Source organism: Micropterus salmoides, unplaced genomic scaffold (genome assembly GCF_014851395.1).
Source record: "Micropterus salmoides isolate LMB-PRFRI ecotype aquatic unplaced genomic scaffold, ASM1485139v1 Ms_hic_scaffold_11, whole genome shotgun sequence".
In the NCBI taxonomy this organism is placed as follows: Eukaryota; Metazoa; Chordata; class Actinopteri; order Centrarchiformes; family Centrarchidae; genus Micropterus; species Micropterus salmoides.
Genome location: NW_024040152.1, coordinates 20,635,551 through 20,655,142, shown reverse-complemented (window position 1 = coordinate 20,655,142; position 19,592 = coordinate 20,635,551). Strand labels below are relative to the sequence as shown.

At 42.6% G+C, this 19,592-nt stretch overlaps 1 protein-coding gene across 4 annotated transcripts in view; it reads right to left on the bottom strand.

Moving 5' to 3' along the window:
- ptprub (protein tyrosine phosphatase receptor type Ub) overlaps positions 1–19,592 on the bottom strand; it is a 167,690-nt gene that overhangs the window by 38,279 nt on the left and 109,819 nt on the right. For all 4 annotated transcript variants that reach the window (XM_038711783.1, XM_038711784.1, XM_038711785.1 and 1 more), the window contains exons 7-12: positions 17,419–17,712; positions 11,384–11,701; positions 9,425–9,534; positions 5,621–5,822; positions 4,063–4,165; positions 3,704–3,977 (exon numbers count right to left, since the gene is read on the bottom strand). In XM_038711783.1, the coding sequence (XP_038567711.1) occupies positions 3,704–3,977; positions 4,063–4,165; positions 5,621–5,822; positions 9,425–9,534; positions 11,384–11,701; positions 17,419–17,712 (1,301 nt within the window). The remainder of the gene's footprint in view (positions 1–3,703; positions 3,978–4,062; positions 4,166–5,620; positions 5,823–9,424; positions 9,535–11,383; positions 11,702–17,418; positions 17,713–19,592) is intronic.

The following is a 19,592-nucleotide window of genomic DNA, read 5'->3' as shown; positions in this document are numbered from 1 at the left end:
TTGAAAACCCACTTCAAGCTGACAGACACATGAACAAACTCTAAACCCGGTGGTTTGATCTGAAAATAAAGACCCATACTGTAGACAAACATGATGTCTGTCAGACAGACTGTCCTTTTATTTCCACAAACCAACCATGCACATTCAGAGAATGACACAATGTACTGTATGTACTTTCATTTATCTCTCTCAAGTCTCTCGTTAACTTCAAATATGGATGTAGTGTACATTTTCTTTTTCAGAATAATCAGGGCTATTGAAAAAAGAAGATTCACTTGTTTTGAATTGTTGCACTCAAGATTTATGATGGATTATGCATTATATAGCAGAACGCTGACGTCAAATATAGCAGCTCATTACAGAAACAGTGACATCTGTAAGGCTTTAGGTGAAACTGACAGCAACAATGAACTTTCAACAGCATCACCATAACCAATGAATGAAGCAGGCAAGAATTGATGAAGTAACATAATGTAAACATAAACGTAACGTATAGTGTAACCATTTTGGAAAATACCACAGGACAAATAGAGTCTACAGCCACGCTATAGCAGCTCTATGAGACTGCACTCAGGCACAGTATGATCTGAATGCTAATGCAGCATGCTAACATGCTCACTATGGCAATGCTAACATGCTGATGTTTAGCAGGTATAACGTATACCATGTTCACCGTCCTATTTTAGTGTGTTAGCATGCTAAAATTTAATGAAAAGCACTAAACACTTGGTAGAGTTGAGGCTGATCAGACCTTCATTCATTTTGAAGGTATCTGGTTAAAAACATATTGGACAGATTAATGAATTTTGACCTGATGATGGTGGTTAAAGGCAAAGTCATTAGGATTCATCCTCTGATGACCATGAATGACTGCGATCAACAATGATTTTATGTTGACATACTATCTCTGGATTCTTGAATCCTTTTTTAATCTGTTTAATTTTTTAAGTTTAAGAAAGAGTTAATTGGCGAGCTCTAGATTGTGGGACACACTTCACACGTCTAGTCATGCTGTGCCAGTCAGACCAGAGGCTGGTGGTTCCTGGCAGCTCTAAATACAAAACACAAATGCCAACACGCGACACAGGGCTCCACAGCTTGCTTGTGTGTGAAGTTGGGAGATATAAGAGCAAATAAATGACTTTGCTGTGGCCTGCAAAGTTACAGTCTGTATAGTCTTTCAAGTACATCTTTAGATAAATCTATCAAAAAAAATTAGAGAGGCTTGACAGCTACTCTGCAGATAATTAGCATGGGTAAATGCCAAATATCATGAGTCCCATACAATGTTCAAGTTTCCCATTGACTGCCACTGACGAACACAAACTTCAACAGAGCACACATTCCCTGATTTAATGCATTGTGCAATTAAATGATAAAATAAGTAAGCTGACAGTTCAGTTTTTATTTTAATAAGGCGTTCAGGCCGCAAATATCTTACATGATGACTTTATCACCACTTCCATATGCAGAAACCCTATCAGCAATTGTTTTATCCGAGTAAATATGTGACTTTCTGTTTTCTGATGTTTCATCCTTAGGAAAGAACTGCTTTCAATGCCTGCCACCCTTGTAGTTCAAGAGCAGGTACAGCTTTTTTTCTTCTTCCATAACAAGTTGGCATAAGATAATTATGTGTCCCTCTTCGGTGTACAAAAACTACTATAAAAATATCCCACAGTACATGCGTATGCTGAATGCATTTATACTTCCATACAAAATCAAATTTAGAATGCTAAAATTCTCTATTTGGGCCTTTCGGAGTGAGCACAGTGCGGAATTGTAAAAGGCTTGAAATGCATAATTGCACATTGAGGATAAGCAGGAAGAGAAAATACAAAATAGCACATACACATTTAGCAATTGCCAAATCTTTCCAGTCCATACAAGCTACACGAGCCAAAACTTAACATCTGCTTTGTGGTTTTAATAGGCTCTCTCATTAACACTTGGACGTGAGTGCTGTCAAAAGACTGTGTGAAGTGAGAAATAATAACTCTGTAATGTTAATAAAATCATTAACAGGCAAAAAAGAGGGAATAATTTGTTGGTCTATTAGTGAAATGCGTTATGCTCTTTTATTTTATCTTACTTTAAGTAATTAGCACTTTTTCTGCCACAGTCCTCATGTTTCAGTTCATGTTATCATAGCCCTGCTGGTGACTGGTTATATGCCCAGAAACCAGCTTCCACTCAAGTGTGCTGTACTGATTTGAGCTAAATCACAAGCTTTTTTAGCATACATTTAGTAAAAATAAAAAAACTTAATAAAAAAAGATTGAGTGCTTAAAAAGAAGAAACATCACACCGACAACAAAGACTTTGCATCAACAGAGGTCTGATGTCTGAAACACCAGAAGCATGAGTGTGTAATTAAGTGTTTGCAGGAGTATGGCTGTCATCTTTTGTCGTTCTGCTACTGTATTTCCATGGGAAGGATGCAATGTTGGAAAGACTGGGGACAGTGCTGGATGTATGATTTGGCACCTCATTCCACTCATTGTGGGTCATGGGTGCTGGCCCCCTGCCAGGCAAAACAAAACCTAATCCCATCCGCCGGTTAAGCCAGGCCTCCCCTATCTAATCCCAGGCTTAGCAGCCTAGTTGTGTGAAGTGCTCACACTGCAGTCACTCCGTGTATTTCTCCACTGAATTGGAAAAAGATGCTACTGGTTGGGATGAGCCTCCCAGCTCTGTTTTTAAAAAAAAGTGACGTGATCACAAAGTAACCACTGACAGGACTCAAAAAGTCAAACAGACCAGTATCGCAGCCTGCTTTTATTTATTCCCAGTTGATGATCACAGAAGTCTGCGTTACCTACGGCAACATTTCTCAGTCTGCAAACATTAAAGCAGCAGCTTTCTACCTCTGATCATCTGCACCTGTGCCCAATTATCCTTAAGTAATTGCCTCACCCAGGTAGCAGCTCTTCCTGTAATGGAATTTGGAAAGGTAATCTGGTGTCCTCTGGGTATGACTGAAGACTGGGGGGGGGGGGGGGCTTCATGTGCTCAAGAACGGTGAAATGGATGGAAAAACACAACAGTGTGAAATAACGCACTGCTTCTCAGCTAACAAGGTCTACAACCCAGATTCACAAGGTTTTTGCGACGAGGATACAAATGCAAAAATGTAAAAGCTTTTGGCCTTGTTTTGTGTTACCTTAGTGTGCATCCACTGGCTATTTTCAATTCAACTGATTAGGCGCGTAAAGAAACAGAGGGGAAGGTAAGGACAATAATGAAAGGATCGCTGAACAAGGGACATGAAGTAACAGGACAAAAAAGAAAGGCACAGGAAAAGCATAGATGAAGTGAAGTACGTTGTTGACTCTGAGTAATCCCGGCTAATCACAGCTTTGCTAGCTATAAGTAATGCATACAAGTAATTCCCTGATTCAGACATGCTTTGTTTGCGAAGAATCAAAGCTGTTGGATATAAACATACATCATTTCCAAGTAGCTACACTGCCAGCTCAGTGTGTTTTCATCCAACAACCCCTTTCACAGCACAAATACTCTTTCAAGGGTTGTGAGCCCAGACAATGCCAACTGTCCTACAGCGTCAACCGTAGCATTAGTAACTACTCATTAACACTGCTCATCACCGGCGCAGAATTATTCTGAACACTCACGTCTGCCGCTAATCGATTAAGTGTTGCCAGATCTGCTGCACCACTGGTGGGACTCCACAATCACTCACCCCTCTGAAGTTGCTCATAGCCTGGAAGTAGACAAGGTAACTTTTGCGTGGGTCCAAAGGGCTGTTCCAATAGCCGTTGTAAGTGTGATTGTCGCCCACAGTGAAGGGACTGGCCTCTGGGAGGCTGCTGGGTGGCAGCTCGGCTGTGTAGTAGTGTGGTGTGCCCCGGGCCTGCGCCTCACCATGGGACATGGGCAACGGGAAACACTCCTGAAGCCCCAGCTCTCTCTTCACTTTCTTCCCTGTCTCTTCTTCAACCACCACCTGGTACGTACTGGACACAGCGTAGATGTGCACTTTTAATAAGCCATGTTTGGTATAAAAAGATCTAACATGTACATTTGAGATTATTTCCTCACCTGACAGGTGCCCCTCTGCCTTGGGCGGGGCGCAGCAGGACAGTAATTGTGCTCTCTGTCTCACTCAGTGGGGACGGCATGTCTCCATAATCAAACGTAGGAGCTGAGGACACACAGACACACACTCGCATGTCAGAAATAATTAAGGCACATGCACACACACACTGCCTTATCCAGTGTTCATTTGTGCCACATTATTTCAATTTAAACACAGTCTCTGCTTCTCCCCCCTTCCACATAAACATGTTCAGTCCCTCAATGTCTCGTGAAACTAACAGACCTCTTGGAGCCATCCCTTTCTCCACACAAATGGCTAAAGGTGCTAAAATACCCCATACCCATAATAAACACTTTGAATTTCCAACCTTGTTGTCTTGGATCCAAGTAAAAGGAATGGGTTTCTAATTTTAATATCAATTGTCAATTAGTGAGGGGACGGAGGGCAAACTATTCATGAGGAATCAATGATTATCATGTTAAAAAGCAGTTTGCTAATACCGCAGCAGAAAAGAGCAGCTATCATTAAGGAGAACTGAATGTGCGTTTGTTGACATTAAAGGTCTGTTTGTAAAACTAAAAGAGGGTTTGACGCCTGATGCCAGATAGAGTATGTTTGAAGGATGATTGTGTGTCAGCCACGGCGGTGCACACGTCTGAATGCGTGTGTGTGTGTTTGAATGAGGGAATGTGTGTAGCTGGATACTCTGCGGTGGGTACTGCTTGAAGATGCTGACAGTAGTAGCTGTTCAAGGTGTTCAGTGTTTGCTAGCTGTCAGTGCAGATTTAAGAGATGCTCAGTGTAAGTGAATGTTCTGCACCGTGGGCCAGTGGAGGAAGTTGAGGATGATCTACAAAGACTTTTGGACTCTATCTGAGGTCTGGCTTTGTGCCAATGTTCTGTCTGACATACAACCAGTAAGCAGTGATTGTGCACTAAATCTATAATTAAACAAACCCGGCGTCTCTGGAAAGAGATAGGGGCAGACGGAGTGAATAAATGTGTGAGCGAGGCAGGGTGGGAGTGGCTGTGTTGTGCGTTCCTAAGAGGTGTAATCCCATCCCTTAACAAGCGCAAATGCATCATTAAAAGGAAATAGAAATACAGAGACTGGATTTCTATCACCAGTAATAAGCTCTGAGACTCTTTGGAAGTGACATTCTGGTCCCAGGAATGTACTGCATCTTTCTTTATACATAACACACAGCAGTGTCCCTTCTGTGGTGTTTCTCCGCTTCGTACGAGTTAATTTATGTCTTGAAGACTGTGAGATGACAGTTTGTCACTAGTTTGGAGAGGCAATGGAAAATAGCTCTTACACTCTGAGAGCGGTAGTTTTGCCTCTGTGAGAGAAGAAAGATGCCGAGGTCAAAAGACAGAAAACCTGGATCCTAATTATAGCACACAGTGGGTGAAGTCTAGTGTTTTGTACCTGCATACTACATCAGTGATAGGCAGTGATGGCACACCGAGCACCCTCTACATGGAGAGGCCTGTTTCCATTTCCATTTTACAATTTTCTCCCTCACAAGCATGGATACTCATAGTCAGTGACAATACCTGAGATGTTAGTGGTGATTTCGGTGAGGGCGGTCTGGCCAAAGCCCTTGGCTGTACGGGCTCGAACGGAGATAAGGTAAGTAGTTCCGGGGTGGAGGTTGGAGAACATGTGGTAGGTCTCATTCTTCAGTTTGGACACAGTTCTTCTAGGTCCCGGGACGTTGATGCCTGGATCAGACGACTCAATACTCTGGTAACTGATCTGTTGTTGGGTGAGGAAAAGAAAAATGACTGATATGACTCAGTTCACTCACAGAAATTAATATGCTTATCTAAAATCTATGTGCTAATTGCTCATGTGGGTTTATACTTTTAGATGAATGGGACTTGACTGGCATTGGCACTGTTAAGTCAAAGTCTTAGAAGAAACCTGGAGTTTTTCAAAAAGTACTGAGTGGACAATTATTTTCTGACTAAGTAATTCACAAAAAGTGAATTCAAATGTGCTAAGTGTTTATGAGATCAATTTATTGCTTGTTAACACCATTTTAACACAATTGCTGTACATGAGTGTCCTTTACAATTAAAATCTTTTATAAAGTTTTTCCTCAAGAGGTGATATGCCTTGCCTGCACGGTACTCTCATGAAAATTTCAACTTACTCTTTGAAATAGTCCAGGGCTAAATGAGATGACCTCACTGCAATCAGACAAGGGTGTGCATATTAGGATATATGTTGGAGCTGGGAGAGATCCACTTCACCGAAGGAATGAACACTCACGTACTGTTTATGCTCATATGCTTGTATTACACACACACACACACACATGCAGCGCACACCACACATACAGAAGACGGCACACAAGCCAAACCAAAGGCTTTGCTGATTATTATAGGAAGAGCTTAATGCCTGCTCATGCCTCCTTAGTGTGAAGATAGAATTATGAGCCATCCAGTGACTAAACACAGACAGATCTCTGTGTTTCCTCAACAAAGGCAGACATAAAAGATGCCTGCCAGTGCACAGAGTGGCGAGGAGGGCTTGCAGGACAGCACGGCGGTCGATGGGCTCAGGCAGAGTGGTCAATGGTTTAATCTGAGAGAAATGAAGAGGATTTCTACAGCTCCGTATAAAGCTTTCTCCGTCAACCGAGAGAGATCAACACACAACAGAGTAAAAAATCCTGTGCAGTTTCCACTTTATATGTCAAACCACAAATCCTATCCTTGAGGCGACATTGCAAGAGAAGAGAGGCCAAGGAAAGAAGGATTAAGGATAGGTAGGCAGGCCTACTGATGGCTTACCAAAAACAGAGAGCAAACAGTAAATCCAAAATCATTATCCCGCAAAATGTAAGGCCTACAGCACAACAGATCCATGCGCGCTATCTATTCTTAAAGCAGAGCTTTATTTTAATGGCACAAGACCAGCGTTACATGATAGGCCACGTGCACCAGGTCAGTGAGGGGGTATCTCAGCATTGCTGCTATTTTTATATATGATATGAGCACAGTGAACCATGTGCTAAAAGGTTGGGTGAAGAAGAACACAAATAGGAGCAGAGTGGTTTGGTGATTAAGCACATATCTGTACTGTGCCAGTCGCAGTGGCACTTGAAGAAAATGGCTCACTAAACACAGAGGAAAGTATTTTTGCATGAGACACGAAAATACTAATAGAACAGGCACATTTCAGTTCCAGGAAAATGCTAAAATTTTGTAGTGACGCTCGAGTGCAATTGTCCAATCCCAGACTGGCAACAGTAACTAGGCACGGCTGGCCTGTCAAGCTTTGGATTTCTCCAAATGTGAGGCAGTGTGCATGTGAGAGTCTGTTTCTTTCTAGCCTTTCCAAAACCCCAAAACACAAGAGCAAAAATGTAAAGAATAGATTAAACAGTATGTTAGTGTGTTTATCTGCTCTTACCTAAACTTCAAAGCTGGTGCTAATGCATGGCCGGCTAACTTACTACCTATTAGCATTATGGAGTTTCCACTGGCCACTGGCGGTGCGGTTTTAAGATTGCAACCAGGCATGTGCTTGTACGCGTCCGAAATACAACTGCTTTCATACAGAAATCCTGCAATAAACGCAGAAACACCTGCATGCCGGCTGTGCCTTTTCAAACAGACATGTTCAGGCTCTGTTACTTCAACGTTCCGTCTCAGAGGCAACTCAACACCGGCGCCGTACTTCTGATTCACCGCAGCAAGACATCAGCATATTGGTACAGTACTCCCGAAAAAAGGCAGAGTGACAGCGGCTAGAGAGAGACAGGAAGACAGCTTCACACAACATGGTGGAAACTCAGGTAAACTCCCACTGCAACATTACAGTAATATTTTTATCAGCTTGATGTTGAACTCGTTACATGATAACGATACAGTGACTGCATTTAGCTGACATGCTACAGCGTTAGCTCGTCTACTGCTTTCAGTAACTAAGGTTACTGTCTGTGTATCTTTCACCGGAGGCTCAGCAATGTGAGCACAGCTACATGTACTGGATGATAATGAAACTGTTAGTGAGCTGGACTGAATATTATAACGAGATTGTGCCACACTTTATAATAATAAGACCGCAGTAAGTAAATTTACTGTAGTGTCAGTGGATGGCTCTTCCTCTGCGTTGTATATTATGTGGGTCATGTTAGTTACAGCGACTGAGAGGTGGAGAAGCTGTGTACCTGAGTATCGGTAAAAGGCAATAAAATCTAAATTGTAGGTTATGAAGCAAACAGCGGCAGGTCCGAGCTAATATAGCATTAGCTGGCTGCTCCTGGCTGTATCACTATAGGATAGTAAACAAATCGCTCCACATTTGCTTTTTACCGTTACATCATTTCTTGAAGGCTTTCACACTTTGACCTAATACCAGTGGTACACAGGAAAGTAACATGGGTCGCGTTAGTTGGTGAAGTAATATGGAAAGCGATAAAACTTTGCACTGGATAACATTAGCAACTGCTCGGCATTAGTCGGCGAGCTAATGTGACTTTCTCCGTGTTTCTCCAGCTTTACTAATGCTTCATATTGTTTTTACTCAACATCATCTGAATCTGTTTGGTCTGATGGGCTCCAGCACATAAACCTTTATTGTTTTTTTGTATCCTTATGTGGAGCCTGTGTTTTGCTGGGAGCTGGTTGTTTTATGGTGTTAGTGGACTGCATGTCGTTAGCTGCGGTGTTGTCGCTGTAGTGTGAGAGCCTCGGGTGTACTCTGACCCGGTGTACTCACATTAAAAGCAGAATAGTGGCAGATGCAAGCAACGGAGAAAACAAGCGTGTGCTTAATTTCTGAGTGAGTTTTGAGCCCATTGACAATAAGGCAATGAAAATTTGATTTATTAAAATCAAAAACTTACATATAGCCCCTTTAACCATGGACTTAACCCAGTGTTTGTCCCAAGCACGGGCCCTCACAGGAACAGGGTAGCATTAGCTAATTATTTTGTGTGGTTACAGGATTGAAAAAAATATTTAAAAATCCTAATGGACATTATATCAAAGTTTAGGCTTACATTAGCAACTCTATTCTGCTTTTTATTGGATCACGCCAACCTTTGGAACCCGAAAAAATTTGAGAAGCCCAGTTTGAGAACCAATGTTAAGGGAAGTACTCCAGTAACCCCAACCAAACTCCTCACTCCTTATCCAAGATAGCATTTGCGGTTAGCCCTCATCCCCAAATCCTTTTCTTTAAAAACATACTGTTTAAATATATGAACAATAAAGCACAAAATCTAACATGTATCTTGCTCGTCCAAGTATGTAAGCTAAACTAACAATTAAGCTAACAATGTTAACAATTTTTTAAGTGACAGGACAGAGAATTTCAGCATGTCAGTGTCTCTCTGGGCTCACCTCATATTGGGTAATAAGGCCATTGGGCTCAACGGGCTCCTCCCATTTCAAGAAGATCATGTCATCCAGCGGGGTGAAGGTGAGTGACTCTGGTGCTATGCCTCCGGGAACTATAAGAAATTGTCAGAACAAACATTTGCCGGGGAAATTGAAGTGCTAATCGCACTGTGAGCCTTCTCCTGTCAATATCACAGAAGTGAATGTCACGGTGGCTCAGAACAATGCACCACATGAGACACTCAGACAGCCAGAGAGCAGCAGGCAGAGAACATCAGATAAGGACACAGTTAATTTATGAACCGCATCAATTATGTAACCACAAAACAGACAAGAGGAAAAAAATATAAGAAGGATATTATCATTTCATATCAATCTTCAGTCAAAGTTATATATTGAATAAATATATTGATGAATATGTCAGACGTTTGGTGGTAAACTTGTTTCTGGCTGGCAGTGAGAGGACTTTGAATGCCCGAAACACTCAACATTAGACTGTGTTAACAGTTTTTTGGGCCATTCGGCTGCAGTCCCCGTGGTCTGTGTGAGCGCTTTACAGAGGAAGACTGTTATGTGAGATTCAGGCCTGAGGCTAAAGCAAGAGCCAAACAGCTGAGTCGACTGTTATTTTTGAATTGAGTTAGTCTAGAGGACAGAGTTGCTTATTAAGGCTTTTGGAAAAAGCGTTCATAATTGATGTGTACTGTATGTATATATACATTCATATATTTATCTTTTATCACTTTCACAAAAAAACCTTTCTTTTGCTCCCTCTCTCTTGATCTTTTTCTGTCTTTGTCTGTATCTATCACTTTATGAAAAATCTTGTTTGTTTTGATTTTTTCATGGCAGAATTGATTTCTCCCTCAGCCGTCATGCAGACTATGTGCTACAGCACAAAGGAATAATGGGAGATAAGAAATAAGCACAAAATCCTATCTCAGGGTTGCTGGAGTCTCAGATATGTTTTTTCTTTTATGTTATTTTCATCTGGAAATGAAAAGGATCTTTTGTGATGCTGATTCAACCTCGGTCAGATGGTCACCCACTCTGTATTAATGTGCTAGGGGAAGACAGAGGACCTGGCAGAGTTGTTGTGTGTATTAAGTGTTAATATATTGAAATATTTTGCCGCATGAGAAACAAAATGATACATTCTGATTGTATGAGTGCTAGTTGTGGGAAGCCTCAGGTCTGGATAGTCTCCTTTCTGACATTTACTATGGGAATAGTTAAACAATTTGAGGTGTTCTAGTACATTTTAGACGACACGCTCCTCCTAAGCTATCTAATGTAGTTCACATGATGATAATTTAAGATAACCCTGGGTCTCTCTGAATAAAATGTTAAGAAAGTAAAATGCACATGGAGTTGGAGGACAGCTGGATCATTTTGCCAGACTCTTCACAGCAGTTTTAAACACTAAATTATTGCACTGCCAGCATTCAGTAGACACCAAACACATTGTTGTGGCCAGACACCTGTGCTATGAAAGTAGTAGTAGTAAGATTGCTTGTACCAGTTTATTTGGTGCAGGACACCTTGCTAATACAACAGTCCTGCTGTAAATCCTACTTTCATGAATATTATAATGTTCAGTTTTGGTTCCAAATGTTTTAAAGAGGTCTTGATTCAACTTTATGATCATTCTGGAAGCTGCAGATAATGTTGCTGTTGATTTGTACTGCATTGTACTCACAGGTGTTTCTGTTTTTTAAACTACATCCCCATTTACTCGTCTGTAAAACGGTTTCAACTAAAATGGAAAAATCTTTATCAGACTTTTTTAGACTGCATTAGGTTAACTATGTGTGGCTAATATCCTGGCAAATATATATAAATTTTCAGGTAGTCATTTTTCTCAAATAAATGTTCACCATTTTGTAGCGACACTTTTCATTTTTAGTTTTTCTTTCTTCCGTTTCCATATGATCTTTTCTGTAACCTCCTCCTGAGACTTACTGTCCTCCTCGGTCTGGAAGGTGACCTCTCTGCCCTCTTTCTTTCCCTCTGGGTTGGCCAGTGACAGACGGACATAGATGCCGTGGTAGGGTGGCAGATCACGAAGCGTGAAGCGTGAGGCGTTGTGTTCCACTGCCAGGCACTCGCGCACGGTGGTGTTGTGGCCTCCACCACCTCCCGCCGTGGTGTAGCGGTAGCACAGGGACACTGAGTAGGTGTGGCAACGTGTCAGGTTGAACGCCAAATTCTCCCACTGCAGGGACAACTGCCTGGACTGGATATCTGTGGCCGTGAGGCCCCGCAATGTACGCATGGGCTCTGGGAGGAAGGAAGGAATATTGAAGAAAAAGAAAAGAGGCAACTGAGTAATAAAGAAAGTAGAGTTGCAGACAAAAACAAGCAATGTCATTAGAAAAGTCCTGAAGACACAACACAAATTTTTTATTTGTTTTATAGTGAAATATCTGATTTAAGACAGCACATGCTAGTGTCAATGATGTCCCAGGACTACCCCGGCAGTTTTTCACTCACTCCCCTTCTACATGCCGCCATATTACCCCACCACAACATGGAGGTCAACATTTTGCTGCCAGCACAACACACCCGCATTCCCCATGGCAGAGCAGCAGCTCATGCCAATTGCGCTAATTAATCGGACAGGCTGCGGGTTGCTGTCACACTCCCATCAGTCCCCGCCTCTGTGTTGTAGAGCAAATTGACTATCCAGTAGTTACTTCTTTGGCCTGAGGTTTAATCCACACACAAAAATGGCAGTGCCATACAAGGGCATTCACTTCCGCTGGTCACTTTTACTGCTGGGTCATGGCGATGGCCTGTCGCATATTTTTAGAAGGCACCATGTTAATTCTGGTCACTGCCGAGTTAACCCTGACTTTTTCTGACTAAAAGAACAACAGCTCTGTCTTTGATATCCTCCTACATTGTAATGGCTAGCTGAAAGATACAGAGAGCCTCTATACAGAGGCACAGACGAGCTAGTGTTAGACGTCCGAAACTGAAGCGAGGATGAGTTAAGCCAAGGACATCCTCAGTATCAATGGAGGCATTTATCAGTGGTCATTATTAACACAATCAATGCCTTTTTGTCAAGCAATATGTAACATAATGTATTGTATTGCTATATTCTTTTAATAGGGCATGTTGAGTAATGGGCCAGGGAGGCAGGGAATGACAGCAGAGATATGGGGTACAGCGAAAGATCATTGGAGTTTAAGGTTACTGGCCAAGGTCTTCATTTCTTCACTGACTTGAACACTCAGTGGGATTCTCACTGCAGCACAGATTAGTGCAGGGAACTTAAATAAGGCGGCTAATGCATCACTGAGCAGGGGCTAATGCACTAAAACAAGAATTATCTAAGAAAATTGATGTGAACGGTGTTCAAGGACACACTAACACACAGATATGGACACATTTACTGTATGAAATAATCATTTGGCTATCTCTTTATCATTCTCTTTTTTATATATTCTCCCTCCTTCTTTCTCTCTCTCTATGTATATATTTTACATGTATGTTTAAACATACATAAATTATCACACTAACATTATCAGATACAATAGCCCTATTCCCAATTTCTTATGCATGTATTACTGGATATGGTGGGGCAATTCTTATAAAGTGAAATTTTATGACACTTCCAATCTATACTGAAGGTCTCTGCAGTCACCAGCTTTCTCTTTTAATTTGCTGTCTGGCATCTCATACTAGATGGAAATATGACCAGAGCATTGATCTGAACCTCATTCAGACTAATGTGACGGTGGATAAATGGGTGGGCGCAGTAATCTCAAAGTAGTAGACTGCACCGACCAAGATATGTTAAGCTTCCGTTGTTCAGTGTGACTGAGGATTGTCTTAATGGTGCAATTGATAGTCTGCACAGTCTGAGAGCTAAATAAAGAGAGGCATTTAACTGCTGAGTTGATGAAAGTACCGCCAAAGAGGCCACAGTGTGCTCATTGTGGGTTTTCTCAAAGTGGACATTTGTGCCAGCCCCTCCCCCTTGCCTTGTCTTATTTGTCTGTATGCCATGGGCACCCATTCTCTGGCACCCTGTGGCGTGAAAACTGCAGCCGCCCCAACATGGCCAAAAGCCCAGAGCACCATGTTGATCCTTGGCGATTGGAAGTTAGAATGGATGTGACAGGTTCTGGTTTATTATCTTCCCTAAAACTGTGACATGGGACAGCAGCAGGACATGGCTGAGTTGCCTTAGATTGCGTGCATCCGTGGAGGGGATCTGGACTGACTGTGTCAGACGAGAAAACCAAATTCATACAGACACGCACGCCTATAACCACGTGCAAGCAAAAACACAAGCACACATACATCCAAACACCCCAAATGTGGTCATATAGGGAATTCTGGCTCTGAGTGGACATGATGAACAGACATGCCAAGAAAAGGCAAAGCACTTGTGTTCCTAATGTGCCTAATTTTAGCCAGGCTCCAGCGTTGGCTGCCTCTAACAGACCAATAGCATCATGGGCAGGGGCTTTCCAGAAGGTTCAGTGACCCAACAGCAGGTGGAAGCCCATTAACGTAGTTTGGAGACCACCTGCAGTACAAATGCTCGCCTCTCCTCTGTGATTTACTTGAGGGGCTTCAAGCTGTACTAATGCACCGTGCTGATAATCACAGCAATGGCTCATCAAGCACACCTGGATGGCCATCAGAGCCCGGCGGAAACCATGTTCACATTCACGGCCATTAGTTTTACAGCACCCGCACGAGGACAGCTCGGCTGCGCAAGGATGTGTATGTGTACGTGAAGCCAGCTAGCCAAAGTGTTTGGGAAGGAGGGAAATATTCAGCATGACCATGGAAAAGTGAAATTAGTCACGGCAGCAAGACACAGCTTCTTCCTCCTAAATAGGGTCCAAATATCCCTTCTGTTCACAGGATAGTTACCACCTCCCCGAAATCACCACAACAACCCCGCCTCTATTTTCTTGCGTGTAAACCTAATCAGGCCAACAGCAAAGGGGGATGATCAGGATTCAGCTTTGGAATGACGGGTCAGTAGGGGTAGTGTAGACCAGATGGTTGGTAGGCTGGGTCAGGGGAGCTCTGGGAGCCAGGTGCTGATTATAGTCTCCCGGAGGGTCAGGAAGGTGAGATACACCAGGTGGAGGAGGTTTCCATTGTTGCAGCTTACTGTAAAGTGTGCAACACCTCAACATGCCAAGGTAAGAACAATGAACACCAATCAAGCCGCGCAGGAGTGAACGCACATGCAGCTGCACAAAAAAATCTAATTCAACCATCAGTCACTCACAACTTTGTAGCCACCAAGACAGGGCGACCGGCAAAATTAATTTCACCTGTACTTCCTCTGTACTGAACTGGTACTGCATCTAAATGCCCTGTTTAACAGCTCAGCAAACACAGCAGTATTACTTATCCCACACATGGTTGAACAAGCTAATGTCACAGTGGTTGAAATGTAAATACATCATTAAAGGCTGAGTTTAGTGACTTTCACAAACACCAATACCAGCAACTGTGAAAGCAATTTCCATACGCTGTGAGTCCTCTCTCTCGCTTCACCTCTCGCACATTCACCCCCCACCCTCATTTTTACTGTTGCACTCTCTCACTTTGAAAAACTACCCTCGCTCCCACACACAGACTCCAACACCACATCCTTCCCTCCACTCTGCCCTCCCTTTCTATCAACTCTGTTTTTCAACTTTTTCAGTGTGAATTGTCAGTGTCTCTTGAGTTGGGGCGGGGTTGCAGGGATTGGGGAGGGAGGGCCGGGAGCTCACTCATGGTGCCTGATGAATGAGGGGTGTCTTTGGCTGTTGGGTGAGGAGAGTAGCTTTAATATGTCATTGGAGAGGGGGCCTGGGAGTCTCTACTGGAGCGGGCTAGGGAGATATGTGAGGGATGGTGTGTGGCAGGAAGAGACCGTTGGGCATAGAAAAGAGTGATGACCATAGAAGACACAAATCCACAGACTGCCTTTGGGTAACACAAAGCTCTCCATTTCGTGAGCACTGCGCACACATTGCAGATGCAGGCACAGGTAATGAATGCCTGTGTATCTCTGTGTATGCATCTGCATCAACACAGTACTCTTTGTGCTATATATGTGTACATATATTTAAAAGTAAGCATGGGTGTGGCCTGCTGGTATCCTGTCCTCATCTCCCTGGGTGTTCAGTGTCTGCACAGTGACAAATGACAGGGGGGGAACAGATTTGAGCAGGTAGTACAAAATGTTCAACTGAGTGGAAAGAAATCCTGATGGGAGGGAAAGCTTCCCCTGAATCACAGAATGAAAATAATTGATATTTAGATCTGCATTTTACTGGAGTTTCTGGAGTTTTAGGGTAAGCGAATGCCAAAATGAGTAAATGTGAATGCTGAATGAGTAGAAAAGACCAACAAAGAGAAGGAGCACGGACACCTAGTCTATTATGAAATTAGTTGAGCAACAGAGAATTAATTAGAATCTACTATTGTGTATGTCAGTAAAGCAAAAATGCCAAACATCCATGCTTTTCTTTTTCATATCTGACAGTAAACTGAATATCTTCTGGTTTGTCCATAGCACTGTATGTCCCTCATTGTTTATTTAGACATTATTTTAAACTCTTTTACAGTGTGCATCTGTGGGTACTGTGATTGATATGTCTCCGCCACTGTCACCTACAAATTCTTGTCCATTTATTCCACTTGCCAGATAAAATGTCCATCTTCTTCAGTAGATACCAAAGAAGCCTGCTTTAGGCTAGCTACTGTAGTCAGCCAGCTGTTATCTTTTAAATAACGTCACACCAATATTGCCATGCTGGCAGCAAAGAAAGTCTCCCTTTCAGTCTCCTCAGCTGCAGAGTTCAGAGAACCAGTGACAGCAAATGTGCTTTTTCTTATGAGATAAGTATATGCAGCGACTGAGTCAGAACTTTTCTATCAGCTCCTCTCTGATTAAATTTTAGCAGATTATCGCAACAGATGCAGTCCCATAATGTAAGACTCTCTGAAGTTACGGTGTGTGGCTGTTGGGTATCAGTACTTTGAGCTGTGGATCTTTCATGGAATTTATTAATTAAGTACAAAGCAGACATATCTATAGGTATTATTTTACCTTAGATTAAATGCACAAGCCTATGCAGTTTGAAAAATCACAAAGCAGCTTCCTGGTACATGTTGCATGCTGCCCCACGCTAGTGGTTTGTACCAAACTGCCAGGTGTTCAGTGCACTGTATTCCCTTATCCAGAGCTCTGGGGCACACAAACACCTAAACACTGTAATTCCCCTAAGCACTACACGTTGCATAATGAGTCCTCTCAGAGGATTGCCTCTGACCAATAAAAAAAAGAGATAAAACAACCCCCCCCCCAAACATGAATATTGAAAAGACTGTAGTAACCTTTTTCCCTCAAGATTCAGATATAGCTACAAATTCCTTCTATAGAAAAGATATAAGGTAAACAATAATCCATGATTGAGCTTTGAACAAATAACATAAGGATGAAAATCTGGGTGGTGGGTGGTGTGTTTTCTGCTGGCAATGCAGCAGCATCTACTGGCTGATGAAAAGCAGTTTGTAGTAGCAGTAGCACTTAAAATAAAATACACTGTTTTAAAACACTGCTCTGTTATATGAATGAGTGTGTAGTTGATGGCTGTGTTACTCACCTGAACCTACGCACTAAGCTCTATTATCTAACACAGACTGTATAATGCACTAGACCAGTGTCTGCCAACTTAAAGGGGTCTCAAAAACAATCTGAGGGGATTGAAATTATGTATATGTTTGTTTCTGACTTTTGTCAATTTCTCTTTTTTCTTATGAAATAATTGATACTTTGAGCTCTTCCGGCCTCCAAAAATCCTTCAAATTAACCAGGAAAAGTCACTCTTAAGTCAAACTGATCATTCTCAAGTGTGCACTAAGACTATAACCTGTGACAACAAAGCTTATTTTTAAGAAGTCAAAAGCCAAAATGTTTAGAAGCCACTGCATTAGGTGACTACACCCTGAATTTCAAAGCTTACCTGCACATTTGGTCCTGCTCACAAGAGGCGGTCCAGGTGGGCCAGTTCCTCCCTCTCCAGGCCGTGTCAGCAGCACACTGATGTGGTACTCTGTGTCTGGATCCAGGTGCCACAGTTTATACGTGACCATGTTGACTCCATGCACCTCTGACCATGGAGATTGGCTGGCGCGGTACTCAATCTCCTTTCTGATAATGGGGCCATCTCCCAGGATAGAGTTGGTATTGAGCTGGATGATCAGGTAAGTGGAGCCAGCACGCAGCAGCTGGGGTGGCGCAATGGGGGACGGAGGTACTGTGAGAGGAAATGAAAAGTGTTTTTTTCTGTTCAAACACATGTTTGTATTGGTAAAAGCATTTGCTGGTGGGCCCATAACACTGTACGGTCTACAGAGGGAAAGCTGCGGTATTCTTTTATTAATCAGCTGTATGCAAACAGATTTCTCACTATGTTAAAGCCCGCTGAGTCTTAAATGAGTCTCTAGAGAGTGTAGGATGTGAGCGGGTCAAACTGCATTCAAATAACAGATTAGTCATACCTATTAGCCAGGCATTCGGAGCCTTGCATACATTTGAGCAAATCAGTGAGTGAGGGAAGCAGCTGTGTATGCAGTGCACTGAATGTGTATGATCTTTGTAATTGAAGTGTTAAGTGCTGTACATCTTTTTCTCTAACTGAGTGTTCCATCCTCACAGCTGGTCACCACGCTGAAAGGGGAGACTCTGCATCACTGACTGGTAAAAACTGGCCAAACCACGGATTAATTCCGTAGCCCGCCGGTCAAATGTCACTTACTGGCAGATCCAAGCGACTGAACAATTACACGGGCAACAGTGTGAGGGAGGGAAGGGAATGCTATGGAAATGGGGACAAAGCATGAGAAAAGATCAGAGTTAGATCTGTGGCTGTGACTAATCCTTCATTCCCGCAGAGGCGCCTCTTGTCTTTTATGGCCCTCCTCTCTGCGTGCCTTCAACATTACCAGCCCCTCACCTCCACTCTGTGCTGCTTCCCTTTGCCTTGACTTAGCCTGCAGCAGCTCATCTTTGGGCTGTCAGGGACTGCATCCATAATGAAAGGCCAAATTTAGGCCATAGGCAAGCTGCCAGTGGGGCCATATTTAAAAACAACTCACTCATTCATAGTTAAAGTTCATAGCTCCAGAGTTTCTCTTCATTTATTTTGACAATTTTAAAATAATTTTTTTTCCCCAGTATATTTTTAGTAGCCTTTTTCATTGTTTCCCTCTGTATACAGAGCTATTCTCAAACTAGACATTGCTCTCAGTGCTACTTTCTGTTTAATTAAGGATTTCTCTGTACTGAACAGGCTGCAAATCCCTGAAAACGCATCTTCAAATGTGCTTGGGCTCAAAATATAACAACAATGGGGTGAAAACAAACACAAGAGACATACAGTACCTTAAGGAGGAAGAGGAAAATGTTTTATTCATTATGTGGACATGTTGCTGTCCTCTATGGGGCAATAAGAGAGCTTCATCATGATTCCTGCATGCAATCTACGGTCTTTGAGTGATGAGTGGATCCAACTCATTAAGGGGGTGATTAGGCCCTTCTCACCAGAGCAGTAGGGGGAGAGGGATTTATGAAAGTCTCGTTAAGGACTTGGTCTCAGCTCCTGTGAAATAGATTATAGAGTTACATCCAGTTGACTTGAGCATGACTTAGCTGGCCATCGCATCTACTTGTGGCGCAGAATGAGCGGTGCCAAAAATAACGTCTCTGTCCTGATTATAAAGGAAGGAAAGCAACAACCACATGGATACTATAATACTTATTTACTGAGAGTGTGAGCACGCTAAATGGGATTTCATGGCCCTCTATGAGTACATTCACTGACTCCTCATTTACTGGCAGCTGCTGGTGAGAGGGTTTAGTAACATTTTGGCAAAAGGGCTCTATTTTGTACTGTAGCAATTGGCCTGTATCACATTACTAAACCGAATCTATGCTTCAATATCTATCAAAGGGATTTTCTTCATGCTTAAACAAAACAGGAGTCTACAGCCATGCTAGCAGCTCTGCGAGGCTGTCACAGGCACAGCGGTGCTTTGAGCAAAATGCTAATATCAGCTCGCTAAAATGGTTACAATGATGGTGGTAACTCGCTGGTGTTAAGCAGGTATATTGTTTTCAGACATTTCACAAATAACC